The sequence below is a fragment of the Camelus ferus genome, chromosome 6 (genome assembly GCF_009834535.1).
Source record: "Camelus ferus isolate YT-003-E chromosome 6, BCGSAC_Cfer_1.0, whole genome shotgun sequence".
NCBI classification, from domain to species: domain Eukaryota; kingdom Metazoa; phylum Chordata; class Mammalia; order Artiodactyla; family Camelidae; genus Camelus; species Camelus ferus.
The window spans coordinates 17168803-17192838 of record NC_045701.1 but is presented as its reverse complement, the minus strand read 5'-3'; the positions used below and the strand labels follow the sequence as shown (position 1 = coordinate 17192838).

The 24036-nt window shown below is 40.2% G+C and overlaps 1 protein-coding gene across 1 annotated transcript in view; it reads left to right on the top strand.

Annotated features, from left to right (window-relative positions):
- Positions 1 to 24036, top strand: part of SLC12A1 (solute carrier family 12 member 1) — a 77045-nt gene that overhangs the window by 33432 nt on the left and 19577 nt on the right. Inside the window, 8 exon segments of the mRNA XM_032481244.1 lie at positions 1244 to 1345; positions 3394 to 3549; positions 5476 to 5537; positions 5539 to 5576; positions 6330 to 6441; positions 12371 to 12511; positions 15064 to 15170; positions 18878 to 18960. Of these exon segments, the coding sequence (XP_032337135.1) occupies positions 1244 to 1345; positions 3394 to 3549; positions 5476 to 5537; positions 5539 to 5576; positions 6330 to 6441; positions 12371 to 12511; positions 15064 to 15170; positions 18878 to 18960 (801 nt within the window).

Below are 24036 nucleotides of genomic sequence, written 5' to 3'. Positions count from 1 at the left end.
CCTTCTCCCTAAGCAATATAGAAATAGCTGCACAATCTTAGAGAGGCACGTGCGTCAACGTTAGCCTGCACATTCCTCCCTCCTCACCAAGGTACTACCACTGCGGTGGAGCGTATGAGAGGAAAAAAGAAAAGACGAGGATGATGGTAACTGCACAGACGGGCCGAGCCCACAGTGGTGCGAAACAGTGAGGGCTCCTCCTCATCCCGTGAACCCAGGAAGTGACTATAATTCACGAATCTGCGTACGATTTCTACAAGGAAGAAGAGGGGAAGTCATGATTCTCTATAACTACACATAATTCCATTAGATTTTTAAAAAATTGAACAAAAAGTGATTATGTGTAGATAATGTTTCAATTATGTAATTTAAGCAGTTAGGACTTCAAATTATTGTCCTAGATTGCATTTAAGTGATCAAACAGCCCAAAATTTTACAAGTTGTAGAAATCAGATAATATTCTTAAAAGTCACTCTCTCCGAACCTGTCGATCAGCTTCATGGCACCAGCTTGACAGCAGCTACTTTTGCCTACTTTCTTGCTGGCATCCCTGTTCTAGAGTCACAACCAGCTGCCATTTGCATCTGCATCACTGAGGTTGGTAGCTGTCTGACCTTCAGATAAACAAGCATGTCTCTAAATTATTTTTTATATCATACAGTAAACAACTCAGCTAGTCTTCAACCATACTGGACATTTAGCTACTGAGGTAAAACTCTTTTTTGGCAAACCTTGAGAAGTAGATCTCTCTAGAGTAGGAAAAAAGTGCAGATGACTAACAAGAGTTCGGAAAGGCACAGAGAGCAAGCTGGGTGCAGAGTCATATCCAGTGAGAGGGTTCTGGTGCACTGGCATTTAACCTGTCACCATGCAGAACCTTTTGATTGCATACAGAACCAGTAGAGAACCCTGGACTTGGTACCCCTGCAGCAGGCACAGGGGAGTTTGTCGTCTGCCTGGTCCCCACTCTACCCACTTCCAGTTGAATTTTTGTAGGTAGAGGTCTTAATTGTCTATTTTCTCACTGGTAAGTTTCCTTGTTTCTCACTTTATGGAAACCCTGGATAAAAATATATTTGGAAATTAGTGCAGCCCCAAAGAAAAATCACTAACTTCTTAAACTTTGACAGATGCTAGCTATGTTTTCAAGTTCCAAATAAAGGCAAGCTTCCAGGCTGTAACAGCTGTTCAGCCCCTGGTCTCATCACTCATATGTACACACTCAATTCTGCTTTGTTCACAGCGGAACTGAACACCATTGCTCCCATCATCTCCAACTTCTTCCTGGCCTCATATGCACTTATTAATTTCTCCTGCTTCCATGCCTCTTATGCCAAATCTCCAGGTAAGTTGACTTTTCAGAACTAAAATAAGCCTAAGCAAATACCTAGTTTGTCTCAATAAAATGAAGTAAGTCAGTGAAAAGTGCTCAATCTGTGTTTATATGTTTCCTTATATCCTAGTGGGCAGTGTAATTCGCTTTCTTTTGGTAGGTTGCGGGATGACTTCTGAAATAGAAAAAGAATCATCTGAGCAATGGCCTTTTTGACCAACCGTAAAGTCAATTTTCTCCTGCGGCAATAAATTATTCACTGCAAGAGAAACCACATTTATTTTAGCAGTAGAAAAACACCACTATTTATTTCCAGGGTGAAAGTGACCACAGAAGTGGAATGAATGTATATATTTGAAAGTCCCTTACTATCAATTTGTTTCCTGCCCACGGTGCAGCAGAGAAGGATGAGTAGTTCCCATAATTACCCGCTGAGTGCAGTCAATGCAGATTCGCACCGAAGCTGGTCACATCCCTGCGCCCCTCAGACTGTGGTTTAAAGCGGTGCAAAATTTCACACAGAAGAACCCCTATCTGGTCATCCTCTCACCTCTTCTTTGCTTCCACTAGCCATTGGGGCTTTTTCTGCCTTTCAAACCAGAATAGAGACATGTCATTATCATTATCGACCTTCAGAAAATTCCTTCACTACGAAGGACTTTGATCGGGGTTATAAACACATCTCTGCTTTTTTAGGGCCTGCCGTGGTCTCAAACCTCCTTTGGAAAACATGCTGCCAGTAAGACAAAATATAGGTGGAAGGAGAGCCTTCACCCACCCAAGGTCGCTGGGCACCCGAAGATAACTGAGGAATTTTTGTTTCTGTTTTGTTGCCTTCTTTTAGGCAGAGAACAGAAGGTTCTAGTCAGTGAATACAACACATCATTGAAATGTGTGCCTCTATGCCGTGTTATGATCATTTTTAAAAACAAAGTTAAGTAACAGAGGTTGGCAGGGGTAAGAGCAGAAAGGAAGCAAAGAAAGAGGAAGAGGAGAAGGAAAAATAGAAAAGGACACAGAGCGAGACACATAGATACCAAACCCAGAAAATCTCTCTCCCCCCTCTCTCTCCCCCCTCCCCTCCCTCTCTCTCTGTCTCTCTGTCCTCTCCCTCTCCCTCTCTTTCTCTCTCTCTCTCTCACACACACACACACACACACACACACACACACACACAGGCATAGGTTCAGAAAAATAAGGGCATTTCCAGTAACGTTCTTGAAATGCTATTTCCATCTTGTGGCCATTTTGGAAATTGCTCCTGAAGACTGAAAACTCTGTTGTGTTTTGGCAACTCCAAATTTAAAATATACTTCACCCATAGACCAAATGTGCTTTTCAAATCAGAGCTTCTTTATCCTGACCATACTATACTGTCTCCCAGCTTCTTTCATTTTAGGGAACTAATAAAACACGGGAAACCTCAATGCATATATGAACGGTGAGAAATATTTTCTTTGCAAAATACCTGATATGTTAATGCATCAGATTTAAGAAGCCACTGCAGAAACATTTCTCCCTCTTTTGTCATAGATTATTATTTCTGAAAGGGCAAGCATGATCCTCTTAGGGTAAAAGAAGGGCTAGCACAAAGCCAGTGGATTGACTTTGATGACGACTCTGCCTTCTCCATATAAACCCATTGTCTTAACCTTCTCTTTCTTGGACCAGCAATATGTCCCCCGCTACTACTTACTCTGCTATTCCCCACTCTATCCATCTCTCCTGCCTCCTTTCAACTCCTGATGACATAGATATCAGATGCTCAGGGTTTCAAAGTTTAGGAAGATATCTGGGCATGCAGGAAGGGTGGAGGGGCCATGAGTGACACATTTTCACATTTCACCTTTCTTATTTTGTGTAATTACACCTTCATAGGCCTGGGACCCAAGATCATAGAAAACTAATAACAGAGTTAGGAACTTGACATAAAAGTTCTGATTTTTATACTAGGAAAAATAAAAAACATGTTACCTGCATTCTAATAATATGCAGTGGTATGATGGTAATAGTGTGGAAGTTCCTTTTATGCACATAGAATTTTTTTTTTTTATTTTCAGGATGGAGACCCGCATATGGTGTTTACAATATGTGGGTATCTCTTTTTGGAGCTGTTCTGTGCTGTGCAGTCATGTTTGTCATCAACTGGTGGGCAGCTGTCATCACCTATGTCATTGAATTCTTCCTCTATATCTATGTGACTTATAAGAAGCCAGGTAAGATAAGAAAGACTGTATAGGATGGGGTCTCCAAAGCGCTCTGTAGCTGTCTATCCACTCAACAAGCGTTTATTTTGCAACTTCCTGTGTAGTGTACCATGTATATAGTGGCTATTAATAATATAATGTCATATAATAATAACAATAGTTAACCTTGTTGGGCACCTGTGGTATATTGTGCACTCATTGAATCTTCACAGTAATGTTGCATATTAGGTACTATTTGTCCCATTTTATGGATGAATAAACTGGAGCTCAAAGAGGTGAGCACTCGCTGAGGTAACCATAGGATGTGATGGAGCTGACATCGTAACTAGAGTGTGTGTGGTACCAAACCCCACAAGCTTTCCAGTATAACACCTTCTAAACTCCTGACAATTGAGATAGAGTCTCTGTTCTCAAGGAGTTCACAGACTCACACATAAGCAGTTAACTATATTACAACAGAGTAAGCACTGTGAGAGTGGCATGGACAATCACTGAGAAAAAGAGAGGAAGTGACTAACTGTGATTAGAGTTGTCCAAGAAAACTCCCCTGGTTCATGGCTTGTGTTCCCAGGGTCAAGCCCTCCGTAGGCATTAAAAAAATATTTGTTGAATGAACAAATAATCTACTTTAAAAAAGGCTACTTTAAAAAGAAGGTGGGGTTGGTTAATCAGATAGAGCCAGAGAAGGTTATTAAGGCAGAAGGGAAAACATGAGTGAAGTAGAAAGCACGCAAGTTCGTGGCGTATTTAGGAAGCAGTCAAGGCCTTTAGCACGATGGAGTCCTTGGGTGCCGAGGAGAAGGCGGCTGAGGTGAGCCTGCAAGGGTGGGTTGGGCCAGATAAACAAGCAACTTAAATGTAATGCTAAAGAATCTGGAGAAACAGGAGGCTGCCAGAGAGCATTCGGTTGGATCCAAACTTTGGATGTTAACTTTAGAACCAGTGAGAAGAATGGACTGAAGTTGGGAGAAGCTAGAGATTAAGGCGTGTGGAACTCTGAGGTCCCGTCTCAGGGGCCAGACAGGCCCTGAGCTGCCCTCACTGCCCTCCTTACCCTCACACCACAAGTACAGTTGGGAAAGTTAGTAACTACCTTATGGGATTTGGTTTGTGGCTTTTCTTTATTACGTTATGCATTCTTTAACATCAGGTATAGTTTATGTGTGGTAGTATTAACCTACTTTAGATGTACAGTCTGTAAGTTTTGACAGACTTACACAGTCTTGTAACCACCACCACCATCGAGAGAGGATGCTTCCGCCAGCACTCAAAGATCCCGTACACTGCCCCTGTGAAGTCAGTCTGGGGTGGATCTGTGCGTTCCCATCAAGAGCTTCTTACAAAATTTAAAGGATCCACCTAATATTTAATTTTTTAAAAGGCAGAGCATGGTAATGCTTGCCTCCTTTGTTATGAAAATTAGGTCCTAAAAAAATCAAACTAAAATGCTTGCTAAATGTTGACCTTCTCCATAGACACCAAGAAGTAAGAATTCCTGAGCTATTCAGTTTTATTACTCAAAATATAAAGATTGTTACATACTGTTTATACAGAAATGCCCTTTCTCTTTTCAGTTTAAGAATTTGTGAGGACCTCTTGAATTAATTCAGGGGCTGATCACTTCTCCAGGTCCATCTGCCTGCAATGTGGTTAGAACACAGCCTCTCCCACCAAGTATGATTTCTGGGGCTGCAGCTTGAACGTCTGATCCTTACCTGGAAAGAGAGGTCTCACTTCTAAGAATTCACAAAGTGTTCATAGAAGGACACAGTACTCTTTCTTGGAAATATTACATTTATGTTTTCTCTAATCTGGGCACTTGTCACTGCTGACACAGCCAAGGAAAATCATAGAAGGGAAGGACTTATAAAAATTATTCACAGTAGACAGAGGGAAGCTCAGTGCTTTTATGCCACATTCCTCCTTCGTCCACAGATGTGAACTGGGGCTCATCCACGCAGGCTCTTTCTTACGTGAGTGCTTTAGACAACGCTCTGGGGACTAACTACAGTGGAAGACCACGTGAAAAATTTCAGGTAAATTTGGCTTCTCATGCATCCTGGTGGTGTTCCACGTTAGAAGCGGCTTTCCTTTGTGGGAGACAAATGCACTATTGACATGCTTTATGTAAGACAGGCAGTCTTGCAAAACTTAAACAGCACCCCCTATGAACGAGGGCTTCTCTTCCAGGCTGAGCTATGCTCCAAGTATAAACCCTTCCTCGTGCTGGCTGCCATCTTCCATACACAGAGATAGAGGTGATCTCAATGAAGTGACTTCAGAAAGATGTCCCCAATTCCCCCTACATTTTAACCTTTGTTGCTGTCTCCATTCAGCTTAAGGCTTTGTGGCTGACCGAATTCCCTTAGGGGCAGTTACACTTTAAGCTCTTCATTAGTTATACCTTATTTTGAATGGAACTTCAGGACACAAGCCTTTGCAAGGAAGACGAAGGAAGATAACATGAAAATACTGGTTGGAGAGGGACAGTTGTGTTGGGGACCTGGGATAGGTGACGTCCAGAGGAAGAAGATAGAGGGAACACAAGACTACCTTTTCCTTACTTTGCAGTTTTACCATCACTAACTAAACTGAGAATGCAAAGATGGCAAGATGGGCAGGAAGTCATGATGAGTCAAGACTTCTGGTGAGAGACCTAAGAAATATTTAGGAGAGCGGTTGTCCCATTTTGCCAAGCCTTCTGTACCAGTCCTTTCCATGGGGGTGGTTTTGGGCTAACAGGCTTCCTGCCATGGCCAGTTCTCACCTCTTCTCTTCTCCACTTCCAGGCCCCAATGCATTGTCTTAACAGGGGGACCCATGACGAGACCTGCTCTCTTGGATATAACTCACGCCTTTACCAAGAACAGTGGCCTTTGCATCTGCTGCGAAGTCTTTGTGGTAAGAACCACTTCACCCCAGAAGGTGCTTTTCCCTCCCTGCTCACTTGTGCTCTTTTAGGTGAGCCCATCAGGTACCCGCAGTGACAGAAGACTGGCAAGGCAGTTTGGACGAGAACCCTCGGCCTTGATTCATGTAACAAGGACTAGCAAGGGCCCATGACCCCGAATTTAAACGAGTGGATAAAATGCATTTCAGATTTCACAGGAGACGAAATAAAAATGATAAATATTTCCAAATGATGGCCTTTGAGTCGAGAAAAAGAGAACTGGCTCAGAAATCAAATGAAAACATTTGGGGTGATAACTGTCCCCAGAAATATGAAAGGATAGAATGAGCTAGAGAGCACTAGTATATAGATTAACCCATGAGGAGGGAGCCAGACACACTGGCCTTAAATGACAGCACGTAGCATTGAGGTTAAATATTTGGATAAACTGGATGACACTACAGATACCTAGGGAGCTACATCAAGTTTTCCATGCCTTAGATAAACACTCAGAGCTGAACGAGTTCCTTCTTGTTCAGGAAGTATGTGGTGGACTAATGGTAATTTATTGGTGGTCTTCCCAGGAGGTGTTCAAAGTCGATGCTAAACATTTAACCATAATTATTGACCAATCACCAATCACTAAAGTGAGGAGAAGCCATTAAAATTATAACAAAATAATAAGTCCAAGTTCTCCAAACCAGCCTGCCTCTCTACTTGTGTTCCCAAAGCGCTCTCTCTCAATCTCTCTGTATATTTCTCGCTGTCTGTTTCTCTCTCTTTCTCTCTCACGCACAACCACCACTCAGAATTCTCAGCCATGTCAATGTATTGTTATAATACTTACCTGTTCTTCAAAATGTTTTCCTACAATTTTTCATATTTCATCTACAGAACAGTCTAGTGAGGCAGAAAGGAAAAGAAGCTCTGTTCTCATTTTACTGATAAGAAAAGTCAGATCCAGGAAAATTAAATTATGCACAGGGACACAGGAACAAGAAAGTGGCAGAGCCAGGATATCAAGTCACCCGACTGCGTTCTGTGTTACACCACGAGGAGACCTCCTTAGCAGACCTGCATCCCTGAGCGTGCTGTTAGAATCAGGTACCACTCCCCAGACTTCCAATACCTGCCAGGGAACAGGGCTGTCAGGAAGCTGTGTTACCCCGGGGCCAGTCGACTGTGCCATGATGCAGGGATTCATTTACCACATGTCACCATGACCGGCATTTAAGCATCTTTTTACACATGGCAATACTCTAAATGCTGCATGAAGCAAGCTGGTCATATTCTCTTTTCTCTCAGTGCGTTTATGGGATAGTAACTCAAACAATACAACTCAAGGTAATTATCCCATAGAGGGTAGAGGGACTCCTACTGTCTACACAAGATTGACAGGTTAAGTAATGACCAACCGTGACCCTAGAGGATTTCCAAAAATCTTATCAAGCACCCTTCTCCCGTATTATCAACTTTGGTGCCCTGGATTAGTGGATTTCATTTTGGCCAATATAATACAAGAGCCAGTTTTGATGGAATAAGCAGTTTGGGGGTGTTTTTCTTCTCCAGCAATTTAGAGAAAACTTAGTTTAGGAGACAATAAAATACCTTTAGGATAGGAGAAGTGAACTGGGAATATAAACAGTCATATATGAGCAAGGGAGAAAAGATCTTTTTTATAGAGATGAGATAATGCTTTTAATTAACTCTTTGCTGCTTTAATTATAATAAATGAGTATGATTCTGGAATATCATTTCATGCAAGTAAGTACTTGAGTCTATACCACTAATGGCTCTGGTTGTTTGATGTGTATACTGGACCACTTTGCACATCACTGTGCTGGCCTCTCCCAGCAAGGCCCAAAGGTCTTGTTCCCAGGTGCCAGGTGTTCTCTTGGGGACAGAAAATAGTTACTGTATCAGTTAATGACTTCCCAGGTAGTTACTTTCTGTGGGCTCCTGGGGCTGTAGGTGCTGTCACCATTTTCCAGCTCACGCTCAGTCGTCAATCATTTTTACCAAGAAACAGATGGAAAGCAACGTAGGGAAAGTCAACTTATTAAATTTTTTTTCCCAAAAGCGTAGTGGTTGATGATTAGGCCAACGTTGTGAAAAAGGTTAAATAGTAGCGGTGATATTGAGAGATAAAAGTTTAAGTTTTAACTTTAGGAAGCTGGTGCTCACGGACTTTTGAGACACACAGTCAGGTTCTGAATCACTGACTTGCCACCTGTTTGCTGTGATGGACCTTGGAAAATGGTGAGCCCCTGAATCAATTCAAGAGGTCTTCACAAATTCTTAAATTGAAAAGAGAAGGGGTATTTATGCTCCATCAAGAAAAAAATGCTTTTTTTTAAGATACATTTATTCTTCTTTAGTCATGGAATCTCTGTCATGATGCTAATAAATTAATGACATGACAAAACTCAGGAAGAATGCAGTGACCTATGAGCGGACACGGGGATGCATGGTGAGATGAAATATGCACCTGATTTGAAAGGGAAATTTTTTCTTTCCCACAGTTCCAACCAGAGAGGCAATGAAAGCAAAGACAGAGCAATAGGACTCTCAATGTTTTAAAATATAAAAGTTGGAAAGAACACTGCATTTGACCCAGATTCCTCTGTTTGATCCCCACGATATTGGAAACCCTGTGGAAATTCTTTTTCATAATACTCATTTATTTGAAGTAGTGTCACATCAATTTCTTCTCCAGATTAAATAATTAGAATTCCCTTCTCAATCAAAGTCAGAGTTACAATACATACAAAATTCTTAGAGCATCTTTGTTCAAATCCTGAATTAATTTATATACTCATACTTTGGATCCTAACTGAGCTAACCTCTATAATATTTTAATTGGGTGGTAAAATCCATTTTTGTGACTATGACGTATTTGGATGTTGAATAACTATGTTCCAGGATATCTTCCCCTCTTGTTGTTTGCTTTTTCCATACTACATTTGTACTGCAGCCCGCTTCACATTAGTAAGTGTGCTACAAGGGTATTATAACCGCTTTTAGCAAAGAGAGATCCTGCATGAAATATTTTTATGACTTCTCAATATGGCAAATTTAGGCATTAAAGTAAATCTCTCTGTCACAATTATTGTTTAATCTGGATTTCTCTAATACTAATAGTTACACATTAGACTATATTTATTTAAATAAATGCCAGTTTCCCCAAGGAGTCACAGTCTTTGTGACACAAGTCAATACACTGATGGTCTGATACCTTTCCCAGCTGTTGGTCATTCTTCTGTCTCATGGTTTTTGCTACCCTTCAGCTTCCTTGAATAAAATAGTTCCTCTTTCTTTTGCAATTGATGGTGCCTAGAATTCCGAAGAAGGAGTAGTGATTCAAAATGAATTGACAGTTTAGTATCCTGAGCAAAATTTGATCTATAATGATAAATCTTCCCCAGGCTAGGTCTTCTGGTTTAATAACCACCCTTCCTATACCTTAACCATCTCCATCTCTATTGGAGGTTCTTGTTTTTTAACTATAATGCACGGTAGCCAAACTTACATTACATGTTTTGATGTATTGTTATATTCTAGAAAGTATTCTGGTAAAAATAAGTGCACAAAGAATCTAATCCAATTTAAACAGAATATGAAAGTAGAAGAAACCCCAGAAAACATCTAGTGTTGTGTAATAGAAAACTAATATGTGCCACAAATGGAACTTCAAATTTTCTAGTAGCCAATTAAAGGAAGTAAAAAGAAACAGATGTGAATTAAAAACATTGCCTGCCGTATCAGTAAACAAAGGATGCTGCGGCCAAGCCATTAGGCACCACCACCGCCCACAACAGTGAGCAGAGGGAACTCAGGATGAAGACGAGCAGGCAGCCCGGCCTCTGCAGCCACCCCCAGTGGTGCCCCCAGAGGGAGCCTGGGATGGGAAAGCACGAGATACTGGCCCTAGACGGCTAGGTGCATATCAAAGAAATGATTTCAAGGTGCCCACACTTTTGCACCTTCCCTTACACAGAAAAGGGCTAAATTCCTTAACTTGAGGTATCTGGTTCTCTTTAATTAACAGTAATCTTTTGATGTGCCGACTACCTGGGCTTTGTGGCAAAACTCCTATATATCCTGGCTCCTCCCCTGCCTCTTTGGAGCAGGCTCTGAGAGCCATCTGAGGCCACCTCCCAGGCTGGAGTCCTCAGAAAGTCTGCCGAATAAAACATAACTTTCAACTTTTAGGTTATGCATTTTTTTAGTCAACACAGGTAAATGCAATGCATCCAGAATGTTATCATTTCAATATGTAATCAACATAAAAATATTAATGAGATATTTTACATTCTTTTTTTTCATACTAAGGCTTCAAAATCCAGTGTATGTTTTACACTTCTTGTACATTTCAATGTGGACCAGCCACATTTCAAAAGCTCAATAGCAACATACGGATACAGGCTATCACACTGGATGGTGATGACCTAGACAACTTTCTTATTCTTCCAAATGTAGAGCTCACATCAAGAGAAGACAGTTGGGACACCCGGGGTATCAGCTAGTCAGTGCCAGAGCCAGGTCTGGCTCCCTGTTCACTGCTCTCTCAGAACTGTTGTGGAACAAACACAGTGGTGGGACTAGGTCTGGGGCTTCGACAAGATTGTGAGCACTCATTTAAGATAGTAAAAATCAACTTTGGATGAGCACCTACTTTATTCCAGACACCGTACTAGGCACTTTATCACGATTACTTGAAAAAGCCTGCAGGATAGACTTGATCCCTGTTTCCAGAATAACATACCAAAGCTCAGAGATCATTTATTACCTCCAAAGCAGCCAAGCTTAGGACCCAGTTCTGTCTGACCACAAAACCTGGTGTCTTTTTCATAGTACCAAGCTCTTTCCCTCTAGTCCAAGACCCTCTAAGCCCACGACCCCAAGCATGGTCTGAGGACCAGCAGCATCTGTGTCACCTGGGAGTATGTTAGAAGTGCAGAAACTTGAACCCCATTCCTGTCCTACACACTGCATTTTACTAAGACCTCAGGTGGTCAGTAAGAAATCTAAGGCAATTCAATAAAATACCAAATCTCTTCATGAACTGAAAGAATTTCCAGGAAAGTAGTAGATTTGTACCCTTGTCAGACACATACTAGATAATCAGAAATACCTTTTGGATTGATTTGAAACATGCAAAGAATAGAGCTAGCTTGGACTTTTAAGGAGTCAGAAGCAAGAACAGAAATTTTTGTTAAAAATGAGTTTCCAGAACTCATTTTTAAATTATAAAAAGCTTCATCTACCACCACCACACCTGCCTCTTTGTCTCTTAATCTCTTTTATTCTTCCTATGCCACAGGTATGTGAACTTGTGTTCCCATCAACTTCATTGAGTGAGTGGGAAATGTGCATTTGAATAGGAGTATGTCAACATTACACAAGGAGAAGTGGTGTGAGGGTATCTTCACCACACACAAAAGCAATGAAAGAGCCTATTAGAATTGTTAAGATGTGGTAGTTCATGCCAGGATTTGCAACTCACCATGTTTCGGCTCCCAGGAGTGCCGTCACATTTCTTGAAATTGGGCTCTAGGTGAGATTTCCTTGCTGAATGTGGCTCTCGCTATTGAGTCAAAGGTTGACTGTGTATTTATCCTGAATTTCTTCAATCATATTTTCAGTGTTTTTCTCAGGTGCCACGATGCCCTCAGCTCTTTCTTTCATTTGACATGAGGCAGTTAATTAAGCAGGTGTTAATACGACAAGACATTCCGCCTGGAAAGTGAGTAATGTGAGCAGCCCAGGTCCTCTCCAGAAGGTTGAATTTGTGTGAACCCTGTTTAGTGAGGCGTTTTCCCCTCTCTCCCATTTCTTAACTCGATGGGGCATTGCTGGCTATTTTTGTCCTTTAGAAAACAACAGCAGTGCGATGTATAACAGCAGGGCTGCTAACCAATATCTCATTGTGTCGTACAGGGACCGCGCAAGCTGTGTGTTAAAGAGATGAACAGTGGCATGGCAAAAAAGCAGGCCTGGCTTATAAAGAACAAAATCAAGGCTTTTTATGCTGCAGTGGCGGCAGATTGTTTCAGAGATGGTGTCCGGAGTCTCCTTCAGGTAAGGCTGGCACTGAGGGAATGAAGACAGAGTCGAAAGACAATTAGCACTCCATTTTAATGAAGCTCCCAAATGGAATGGCTCCAGGTAGACTAGCATCAGAGATCAATGCAGATGGGTAAGGAATTCATTTCGAATTCCTGAGGATAGGCAAAGCAAAACAAAAGCAGAGAGGTTCTATTACAGTGAACTATGAGTGACACACTGGAAATGGAAAATGAGGTTGCCTTTGGCCAACAGCACACATTCTGTCCCCATACTTATTGAAATGCAAATTTGTTCTGAGGGTTGACGATGTTCACGATCTTATTAAAACTTCAAACTATTTTTACATCTCATACTGCATATAGCAATGCTCAAGTCAGGCATTCTTTTCCTTTTTTCTTTTGTAAATGGTGTGAGGGCAGCTGCAAGACTAAATAAATGCCTGGTGATCTGGGTGTAAAATCTCCCTATCCTCCTAAATTATTTCCAGAATGTTAAATTAAATGTAATCATCTCTGTGGTTCAACACTAAAGCCCACAATTCTTCCCTCTTTTCTCCCTTATGCTTTGCTTTTTCCTCCCCTTCTATAATAAATATATAGACTCTTTCCCTAGTTCTGATCTTCAGAATTTAGAGGGCCAGAGAATCCTATAGGAATCCAAGAGAACCTCAGAAGCTGTAGGGCTTGGCTTTCTAATAATTTTGGCTTTAATATGGTTGGAAAAACATGATTCTACATACATTAAATGATGTATTAACTTTCCGAGTTGCCATACACAAGAGTGTCAAAATTCAGGATTGCATCCAGGTTACTCTCATGGTGTGCAGACAGGAAAGAAAAAAGCATTGATTAAGTTTTAATATTTTGGAGAGTAGGAGAATTTGATGCATTCCTGTCTCTAATATCCCTGAAGAACACTCGCAAAGCAGCTGCACGTGCAAAGAAACCACTTCTGAAAGACCTGTTGCCCTCAACGAGCCTCTTTTCATCTGTTATTAATTTGCTAAACCATGGAAATAAATGTCTTTGGAAGATGCTGATTTTTCTTCTAGTAGTGAGTTACTTTTCAGTAGCTCTGGTTAAATATGTTGGGAAGGTTACACATTTAATGCAAAATTATCACGGAAGATTAGTAAAATAATTTTTTTAAAAAATCTCAGCTCCTAATGGGAGGACAGACATAGAATAAAAACAGGGAGAGAAAAGACATTGGTTTGGAAAACAGTTAATATATTAATCCAGAAGAAATTGTAAAAAATTTGACAATGCATAAAGCGAGTGCACATGAATTTCTTCAAAGAAAAGAGGAGTACAGAGGGGTCATGACAGAAAGGGCAGGACAGAGTGGCATTAAAGAGAAGCACTCACAATTACACCGTTTTGTATAAAGCCTTCTTTGCATCTAAGAAATTATGGTACGAATGACCACATCCCCAAATTGTAGGCTTGGAAAAGACTACATCCACACTGCCACATACCTGCCAAGGGCCAGATGACAGCTCTGAGGAGCCCTCCTGCTACTTGTACATTTTGAAGGGCAATACACCAAATGTGGTGGAGGCAAAGTTTATTTCAGGAACTCTCCATCAATGCCTATCTCCTTCCACTTGCTACTGTCCTCTCTAAAATTCTCTCTGGTCATTTGTTTCACCATTCATGTGACCCAGAATATCCTTCCTTCATTTCTACTACTCTCCTTACCTTTACGTGGCAACATCTAATCAACCTGCAAGACCCAAAGCAAATGCCACCTCTCCCATGAAATCATTCATGAATCTTTAGCTGGAATTCAATTTTTCTTCCTTTATGCTTCCATATGATTTCCTACTGCATTTGCACTTGAATTATAATTATTTGTATATATCTTGTCACCTCAACCTTATTCTAAGCTCCTTCAGGCCAAAGAATATGCCTCACCACTCTCTCACAGCACCTGACATAGCACTTTGCAATTAATAGGTGCTCAGTAACATTGCTGGATTAAATTTAATTAACTGGAAGCCATATCCTGTCATCTAATGAGGGGAATGAAACCTCTGATATGGAAGATGGCTGTTAATGATACTGTCATGTAAGAGGATTAGGTTCTGGAAACACAGCTCAGTTATTCTTCAATAAATAATATAAGTAGAAGTTTCAGTGATCCTTCTGTGTAAGAATTTTCCAAACATGGATTTTTATTGCTAATTACATTATAGATACAGCAGGTAGAAATGAGCTTTGAACCACTAAGTTACAACATGCATGCCAACAGTTAAGCCAACCCTCACTTGATTTTAAATTATTGAACCATTTTAATGAGTGTATCAGAAGAAATGCAAATGACTGCTAATTTAGAAAACTACATTTCTGTCATCTAAAATCCATTTATGGCTGAGATGATTTAGAACTAATCTTTCTATTTTATGCTTGGGTACGGGCATGAAGGACACGCACTAAAATGTAATCTAATCTTCAGAATCTTCAGAACATTACTTTAGTGCTCTTTTGCACATTATTTTTCATTTGTAATGGTAGTTTCCTGGTCTGGTAAGGATCGCCCATGTGTTTATCTCCTTTGTTTAGGCCTCGGGCTTAGGAAGAATGAAACCAAACACTCTGGTGATTGGATATAAAAAAAACTGGAGGAAGGCTCCCCTGACAGAGATTGAAAACTACGTGGGAATCATACAGTAAGTGATGGCTTTCCAGACGTGCTCTTGTTCATAAAGCACTAACCAGGGCAGTACATAACCGACACTGTTGTACAGAATAAATTGCCCGGGAAGAGGACATTCCCCTGGTACTCTGGATTCTTTATCAGAGTGAAAAAACACTGCCAATAATAGAACTTGAGGGAACCACAGCCTCAGAGGGGGCAGGTGGGGGCAATTCGGTGTCAAAGAAAAAGGTAAATATTAAGAGTTACACCTTTAAACCTATTTATAAGACTAAACGCAAAGGACAGCTGTGTAAAGAAGGAACTGTTCTTTCAAAATACTTGGACTCTTTGGTTGGCTGGTGTGTCCAGTTCAGTCATTGTCTTATCCCGAGCCTTCGATAATGACGGCGCTACCCCCGAGCCTCAGCTCTCCCTTTGCTGGTATGAGGATCCCGTGTGTCCGGTGCCTCTGACATGTAGTGGTGTTGACTTATGGACAAACTGTGAGATTTAAAAGGTATGTGACATCCAATATCTCAAAACCCAAGAAGTCTTGGGATAGGGATAATAACGATAATCCTTAAAAGACTAGCAGGCACCAGGCTAAAGTCCTTAGCGTGAATTATCCCACTTAATTCTCACAAGAAGCCTTTGAAGTAAGTACTACTACTGTTCTCGCTTCACGAGGAGAGACACAGATATGAAAAATTAAGTAACATGCAGAAAATGACAAAGTTGGATAAGTGACGGAGCTGGAATTCCGACCCAGGGTCAATCTACTTCAAAGTTGGAATTAATGATCACAATGCTATGCTACCTCCGAAAGTACATACATAACCAAAGTATCGCCTGGCTTGGTCCCTTCTTTTGAGTAAGAGAAAACAAATTCTATACACACAGAGCAGCTCAGGGTGTCCTCAGTGACCATTCTAGAAAACTGAGCCTTTCTTCCAGGCTTGAAAATACTTAACCTGATTTGTCTTAAATGGGATGGGGGGCAGTGTTAGCCATGCCCAACAGCTGTCTTTGGGGTCAAAAACTCTGAAAATGGAAGGTTTCCTATGTCTGCCGTCTGACTTCACTCTGATTTCAAACCATGGGGTAGAGAACGTGCCCTGAGAGATCCAGCCACACTTAAATGTCCATAATACACAGGAAAGAAATCCTCACCCCTTCAAAGCAAGCATATACACAGTGCTTCTTATACCAGGCGATGTCCTCTGGCCCCTCCTAGAATCAGCATCATTATTGGGGGTGACTTAGGAAACATAACAAAAGTATTCTAAGATTAGCTCTATTAAAAAGAAGGATAAGAGAATAATTTTCATCTTCTGAAATTATATGCATTACTGACCAAACAAAAATTCACTTAGCAGTCCTCCTAACCCAGGAATCTATGTACTTAGTGCCTTCTCCTGAATCCTGTTCTTCAAGCATATAAAGCCTGAATGCGACATGCTGCCCTCTGGCTCCTGCTGGGGCTCCAAGTTCAACAGGTTAAGGCTAAATCAAGTGAGCAGAGACAGAATTTTCCCAGGCTTAGCAAATAGCATTTTGATATATTTAGAATCACAGTCAGTTGCTGACCAGATATTCTTAGAAATGGATTAGATCCATTCTCTGTTATCCAGATTCTTCAGTAAAATTTCATCCTCACCTTTGGGAAAAAAGGGGGGGGGGGAATAAACAGGAAGAAATATGTAAACCTTCAGTTAGAGTCCACTAGTTGATACAGAAGTATGAGTTTGTCTTTCAGCCTCCCTACCAACCCAAACATTCTAAAACTTCCAAGGACCAAAATAATCAAACCCTGTAATATTAAGCTGAAGAGACTTCTGGCTTTTATATCAAATTAATAATTGGTCTTCTTGGTAATAAAGTTCAGTGTTAAGGTGGCACAAATTTGTACTAATGTAAAACTTAGCTGGCTTGGCAAAGTTAAATGACTTTATTACCATATCAATGGGGTCGATATAGAAGGAAGACAATCATGCATCCATATTGTATTTCCTTTTCTAACTTTTTCATTTTATGACTTAAAGTACAGTATTATTGTTAACATAAAGAGGATTCACAACAATAGTATGATGTTTTACCACTTTTCTTTGAATGAAAGATTTTTAAAGTAAGGTTTAATTTTAATTAGAATCTAATTGGAATTAGTTTTCGTTGGCTGCTATAACAAATCACCTCAAATTTAGTGGATTAAAACAACACAAATGTGTTAGCTTATAATTATGCAGGTTAAAAGTCGGATACAAACTCCCTGAGCTAGAGTCAAGGTGTGGACTGGGCTGTATCCCTTCTGGAGGCTCTGGGAGAGAATTCCTGGCCTTGCCTTTTCTAGGTTCTAGAGGCTTCCCACTGCTCATGGCCCCTTCCTCCATCTTCAGAGCTCTCGATGGGTCAAGCCCTTCTCACACCACATTCCTCTGACCCCCTCATCTACCTCCCAGTTTCACCTTTAAGGACCCTTATGATTACACCAGGCCCACCCAGATTATCCAGGATAATCTCTCCATCTCATGGTCCTTAACCTCATCACACCTGCAAAGTCCATTTTGCCATGTAAAGTAACATATTCATAGGTTCCAGGGATTAGAATGTGGATGTCTTTGGGGAGCCACAATTACTCTAACGCAGAATCCAAATATTTTTTGTGCACACTGTCTACTTTTCATAATCAAGGACAATTAGAAGCAAGATTTATCAGGAATTTACTTTGTGGCAACTTTGGCGAGAATGGATCTGTTTTTTAAGTGAAGTTCACTTATGGTTCAAATTTTGAATGGATATTCATATTATACTGCATTTATTTATATCATTGTTTGAAAATACAGGTTTACTTTGGCTAGATTTGTTTGCGTATCATGAGACAGTCACAAACTGCATTGTTTCTGGGAAAGGGTGACTGAACGGAAAGATTTCTTGGGCTTCAGATCCATGAGATTGAACAAAGGAGCCCCACAGGAGAATATTTCAAATGAACACAAAGTACTAATTGGTTTGCCCAAAATTTAAGGGCAGAGAATAATATTCTACAAGAACAGAGATAAAAGAGTGAGCCTTTCTTTTTCTTTTAGATAATCTAATGCCGTTGAGTTGGGTTTAGAGAAGGCACAACAGACAACTTCAACAGGATAGAGTTGCCATGAAAAAGTGTTGCTTCAAATGGTCTCTCCAAAGTCAATGGTGAAAGTTCCTTAGAGGAACTGGAGACCCTTTTAACTGGGAATTTGATGTCAAAAGTGTTGGGGGAGGGTATAGCTCAGTGTATGAGGTCCTGAGTTCAACCCCCCAGTACATCCATTAAAATAAATAAATAAATAAACCTAATTACCTCCCGTCCCCTGCCAAAAAATGTTGTAGGATTCCTCCTCAATGGGCAAAAGGGTTGACTGATAATTTCAAAGGGTCGTTGCAGCCTTAAAAGTTCTGTTCTAAATATTTCAGTGATTGTTTTATTTACATTAGAAAAGAATCAAAACTCTGATCTTAATCAAAATTCTAATTGATAGTATTGTTTGAATAAGTTAGTTACCTTTACCCAGAATACATTTTTAAAAGTTGTAAATGGAAAACAAACAAACAGAAAAGGCATCAGCTCTTGGCTATGTTCGAAAGTGAGGTTTTGTAGTTTAATTACCTTAAAATCTTAGAAGGTAGTTTAGTATTAGTCCAAATCTTGAGGATTAAGAGAGTCACTTAAGTCACTAACCACTTTGCTTCTACTTTCAGTGATGCCTTTGATTTTGAGATTGGTGTTGTCATAGTCAGAATCAGCCAAGGGTTTGACATCTCTCAGGTTCTTCAGGTACAAGGTAGGTACTTCCTTTATTCAACCAACAGATATTCTCTGAGCAGCTACTCCATGCCTGGTGTTGTTCTGGGTGCTGGGGACAGCCCAGTGCCCAATACAGACAAAACCCCCTAACGATGAAGCTTACATTCTTGTGCTGACGTGAGGTGTGTGCACTTTCCCAGTGTTTTCCCCATTGCTAACACAAGTGGCCTTTGTCCTGCTAACCAGAAACACAGAATAATTCAGGGCAGTCATTAGTTTTTCTTCTTATCACAAAACCGCAAAACCAGCAGCACTGAAAATAAATACCTTCAGTAAAATAATCTGCCAAATTTGCAAGATGTTTCAGGAAAATGAAGATTAATTCTTTCCTTGGAAAACCATATGTTCTGTTTTTAAGAATCTGTGATCTGGTTTGTAGCTAACATGGAAATGAGCCTGAATGTATCATGCTGTGAATCACTAATCTAAGTCTCAGAGGCAGAAACACTAATTCAGATGAGTGGTCCATACACTTCTTGTTTAGTCTCAGAGTGTAAACATGCCGTCTTGTGTATGGAATGAAGGACACATCTAAAGAGTCACTAAAATATTAGGGCAGGACACTAATCCATGACTTTTCTCTTTAGCTGAACTTCACGGTAGAGTCCACTGTCAACATGACACTAGAAAAAGGATATTTGGGGGATATCTCTTGTGTCCCAGGCACGGTGTATGTGACAGTGCTGGGTAGACTAAGACTAATAAGAGCCTGTATCCTCAAAAGACTCACACCCTCATAATGGAAATGGGTAGATTATTAGTGTGATAATAGGCATATTAATAGAGTATTATGGGAAGGGGAGAGGGGGCATCTAACTCCAAGAAGGCTTCCTGGAGAAGATTACCTTTGATTTTAGATCTAGTGGATGAGCAGGAGTTAACCAACCAAAGTTGGAGGAAAGAAAATCAAGAGTTAGAGCAATAGCATTCCTGGCAAAGAGGAGCGCATTAGCAAAGTTGTGAAGACATAGGAATGTGGAGGAATGGGGTATATGGGCAACCAAAGGGCAGACTAATGTTATTGAAAAGTATGAAGCAGACAGTAGTGAAATATGAGGTTGCTGACACAAAAGTCTGATTTTAAAAGCCTCACTGCCATATTAAAAAGTGTGGACCATATTCTGCAGACAGTGAGGAATCACTGAAGAGATTTAAGTGAGGGAATAATACGGTGAAATTTGGGTTTTAGACCTCATACTCTTTCAGTTATGGGGGCATGGACTCAAAGAGGACTAGAATGGAGATAGAAACACAAATCAAAAGGGTTTTTATAATAATCAAAGCAAGAGAAGGTGACAGCCTGGACTAGAGCAGCCTCTCTCAGAGGATGGAGAGAGAAGTACCGGAGTACTTTGGACGTACAAAGAGCAGCATTTTGGGTTTGACAGGATGTGTGAGATGTGAGAGAGGGAGGAGTAAAAAAAGATTCCTTGGCTGAGTGAATGGTGGTGTGGAATGGAAATGATGAAATGAGAAACACAAGAGGAAAGGTAGGTTTAATGAAAAGCTGTCTGGTTAGGTTTTTTGTTTTTTCAGTTTTTAAATTTATTTTTTTTAATTTAATCATTATTATATTATTTATTTTATTTTGTCTGGGGGAGGTAATTAGGTTTATTTATTTTTAGAGGAGGGACTGGGGATTGAACCCAGGACCTCATGCATGCTAAGCATGCACTCTACCACTTGAGCTATATCCTCCTCCAACCCCAGTTCAGTTTTAAACAATGTCCTGTGGGAAATCCTACTGGAAATGTCCAAAAGGCAGTTATACAGTCTTGATCTTAAAGGAGAAATTTGAGTTGGAGATGTAGATTTAGATGTTTGAGGTCAAAGTGTGTACCCCCCGACCCCAGAATGCATATGTTACAGTCCTAACCTCAGAATGTGACTATTTCTGGAGATAGAGTCTTTAAAGAGGTTAATTAAGGTAAAATGAGATCACTAGGTTGGGTCCTAATTCCATATGAATGAAGTCCTTATGAAAAGAGGAGATTAGAACACAGACAAGAGCAGAGGAAGATCACATGAAGACAGACGGAGAAGATGGTCACCTACAAGCCAAGGAGAGAGGCGTTAGAATGGAACCAACTCTGCCAGCACCTTGATCTTGAACGTCTATTCTCTAGAACTGCGAGAAAATAAATTCCTGCTGTGTTCTGTCCAGTCTATGGTAGGGGTTATGGCAGCCCTACCAAAGTAATACAAAAGACATCATAATGAAGGTGAAAATAGAAACTGTGACACTGGAAAATATAACCCAAAGAGTGTGTAGAGTCAAGAGTCCCAAGACATAGGAGAAGGGTCCCAAAGGAAGAGCAGGGAAGGAGTGGTCAGGAAAGTAAAAGAACCAGGAGTCTGTGGTGTCACAGAAACCATGGGAACAGAGTGCTCAGAATAAGAAGGTTCACCGGCATTGTCAAATACAGCCAACAATACCAGTAATGCCAATGAAATATAATTGACATGGCACAGATAACCTTAGAACAATTTCTCTAGAGCAGTGCCAACAGAATCCAAAATGCAGTGGGTTGAGGAGAGACTGTGAGATGATGAAGCAGAGAATATGGATGTGGCCAAACATTATGAGAAGTTTGGATGCTAAGGAGAGGGATGAGACTGAAGAGATTTACTACAGGAAAGCCTGTAGACTTTAAGATGGGAGAAAGTCTTGTTTCCAGGCTGAAAAAAAAAAGTGGGCCCAAACAAGTGGGAGAGATTGAAGATGAGAGTAAAGAAAGAGATGACCCCTGGAATAAGATCATGGAAGAACAAGAAGAATCAGAGGAAAGGCATGGATTGAAGAGCTCGTCAGAAACAGAAGGAAAATGCTTCAGCTTCTAAAATCAGAGCAAAAGAAGTGAGGATTGGAGAAGAGGTATGTGGATTTGGAAGAGTGGAGTGGTAAATTGAGGAAGATCATGTATAATGGCTTCAATTCTCTCTGTGAAGTTGGAGAAATTTTGCCGCTTGTCCAGTTTTTCTCTAGTGACGGTGACGTTTGGTATCCAGGGTAGAGAGGATCAGGATTTTGCCAGGTAGGTTCACAGAAAGGAAAAGCCTGCAAGGGATTTGAGAGTGCAGGGACCTGATGGGTCCAGATTCTACATGGCCACTTCATGGTGGCCTCCATCATATTAGAAGAGAACATAAGTAGATTAGGTGAATTTTCTGATGCCACCATTCTGATGTGTTGCAAGAGAAGAAGAGGAAAAAGAAGAAGAAACTAGAAATTAAGCTTTTTCTTTAACATGGAGAACTGCTATCTGATATGTATACTCTATGTTTATGTATGAAGAGCTTTAAAAAATAAAACTGAGGGTCCATCCTATGCAAAAATACAGCATAAGGTTCTCTTTGGTGCCTTTAGCCTTCCTGTTTTTTATGCCCCTTTCCCTGTTATGGACCTTTTATATCTCTATGTCAGATACAGAAATTCCTACGTGGCGTTCATGCTTAATTCACATTCCTCCCTAGTAGAACTTAATACATTAGCAGCAACAATAGCTAACATTTCTGAGCACTTATTATGTGCCATGTGTCTTGCTTCATGTTTGCATATAACATTTATCATCCCAACTATCCTATCAGGAAAATGCTATCATTGCCCCCATTTTATAGCTAATAAAATTGAGGCTTCCCTAGGATTCACAAGGATGGAATTGGTAGAGCTAAGAGTCAAACCCACATCTATTTGAAGTCACCATCTACCTTTTGAAAAGGAGAGCTAGAGAGGACAGTGACTTACATAATGAGAAGCAGTGGTGAAATCTGAGAGCTGGGAGTGGAACAAAGCGATTTCCACCTATTCTTTTAAAAACCCAACATAGGTTTTTGTCTGTGCTAAGACAGACATGCCGTTGAGGACAATTACAAGAACCTAATACTAAGAGACCTGTTCTGTTGTTAACATTCTACATTTTACTTTCATTTTTTCTGCCTTTTGTGCTGTACTGTTTTTCCATCTAAAAAAATGAGGATGCAAAACACAATTTGTATTAAATTACACATTTGCTTTGTCTGTTATGTTGATCTCTTCAAGCTGAAAGGTATGATGTAGCTCCCACCCCTCACGGCTCCATCTGCCAAAATACTCCATCAATTTAATTCTATAAAGCAGTACAGCAAGTGAATTCTGTATATTTCTGAAAGAATCCTGGCGGTGAACTGCATCCCCTTTTAATTTCCCAAGGGATGTATCTGCTTTATATCAACTTTGATGTTTGAAATATTTCTGCTTCTTAGTCAAGAAAGGGAAAATACAGTCAGATACTAATAAAATAATTATAAGTACCAATAACCTAGAGTAAACCAAAAAAAAGTATTACAAACACATGAACATGCAGAAAAACAACAGCATAATGACAGAAATTAACTTTACCCCATACTTCCATGCATTGTTTGGGAGTTTATGTAATTTATGACATAGTCCTCACATTAGATTTTGAATTGGAAGAAATAAGCTTTTGTTTCATTATATTATACTGTAATATAAGGCTTAATAAGAGCCTGATAAATCTTAAGGATTGCATTACACTATGTTAATGATTATCATCATAGCTTTTCCAACACAGACACCACAGTGTCATCACAGATTATAATTTAAAGGAAATATTAGCAATCAGAGTGCCCATATACTGTAGTTAATAAAGCAGTGAATAGGAATCAACTTTATAGGTAATTTACCGGCTAATGACAATTATTTCTATAGTGTGTCATGGTCTCATGTGAGGAGAATAACTTTTTATGTAAATAAGATTGATGCTCATAGCAGTATAGCTTGTCTACTGCAGCAACTCATCCAATACTAATGGCTGATAGTTTCTCTTAAGAAATTATATTGCCTGACAACACAAAAAATGCAGTATTTCATAGTGTTCACTTCCCAGGAGGTATTTAGCAAGTTTCCCAACTACAGCATGGAGTCCAAATTGTACTGGTAGGAAACAACACGATGAAACGTGATTCGCAATGTACTGTGGTCAAGTGTTCCGTGTAAGTGCCACAGATTTATGGCCGTCTCAGAGCACGAGGATTCTGCTGTGTCTGATGGAGT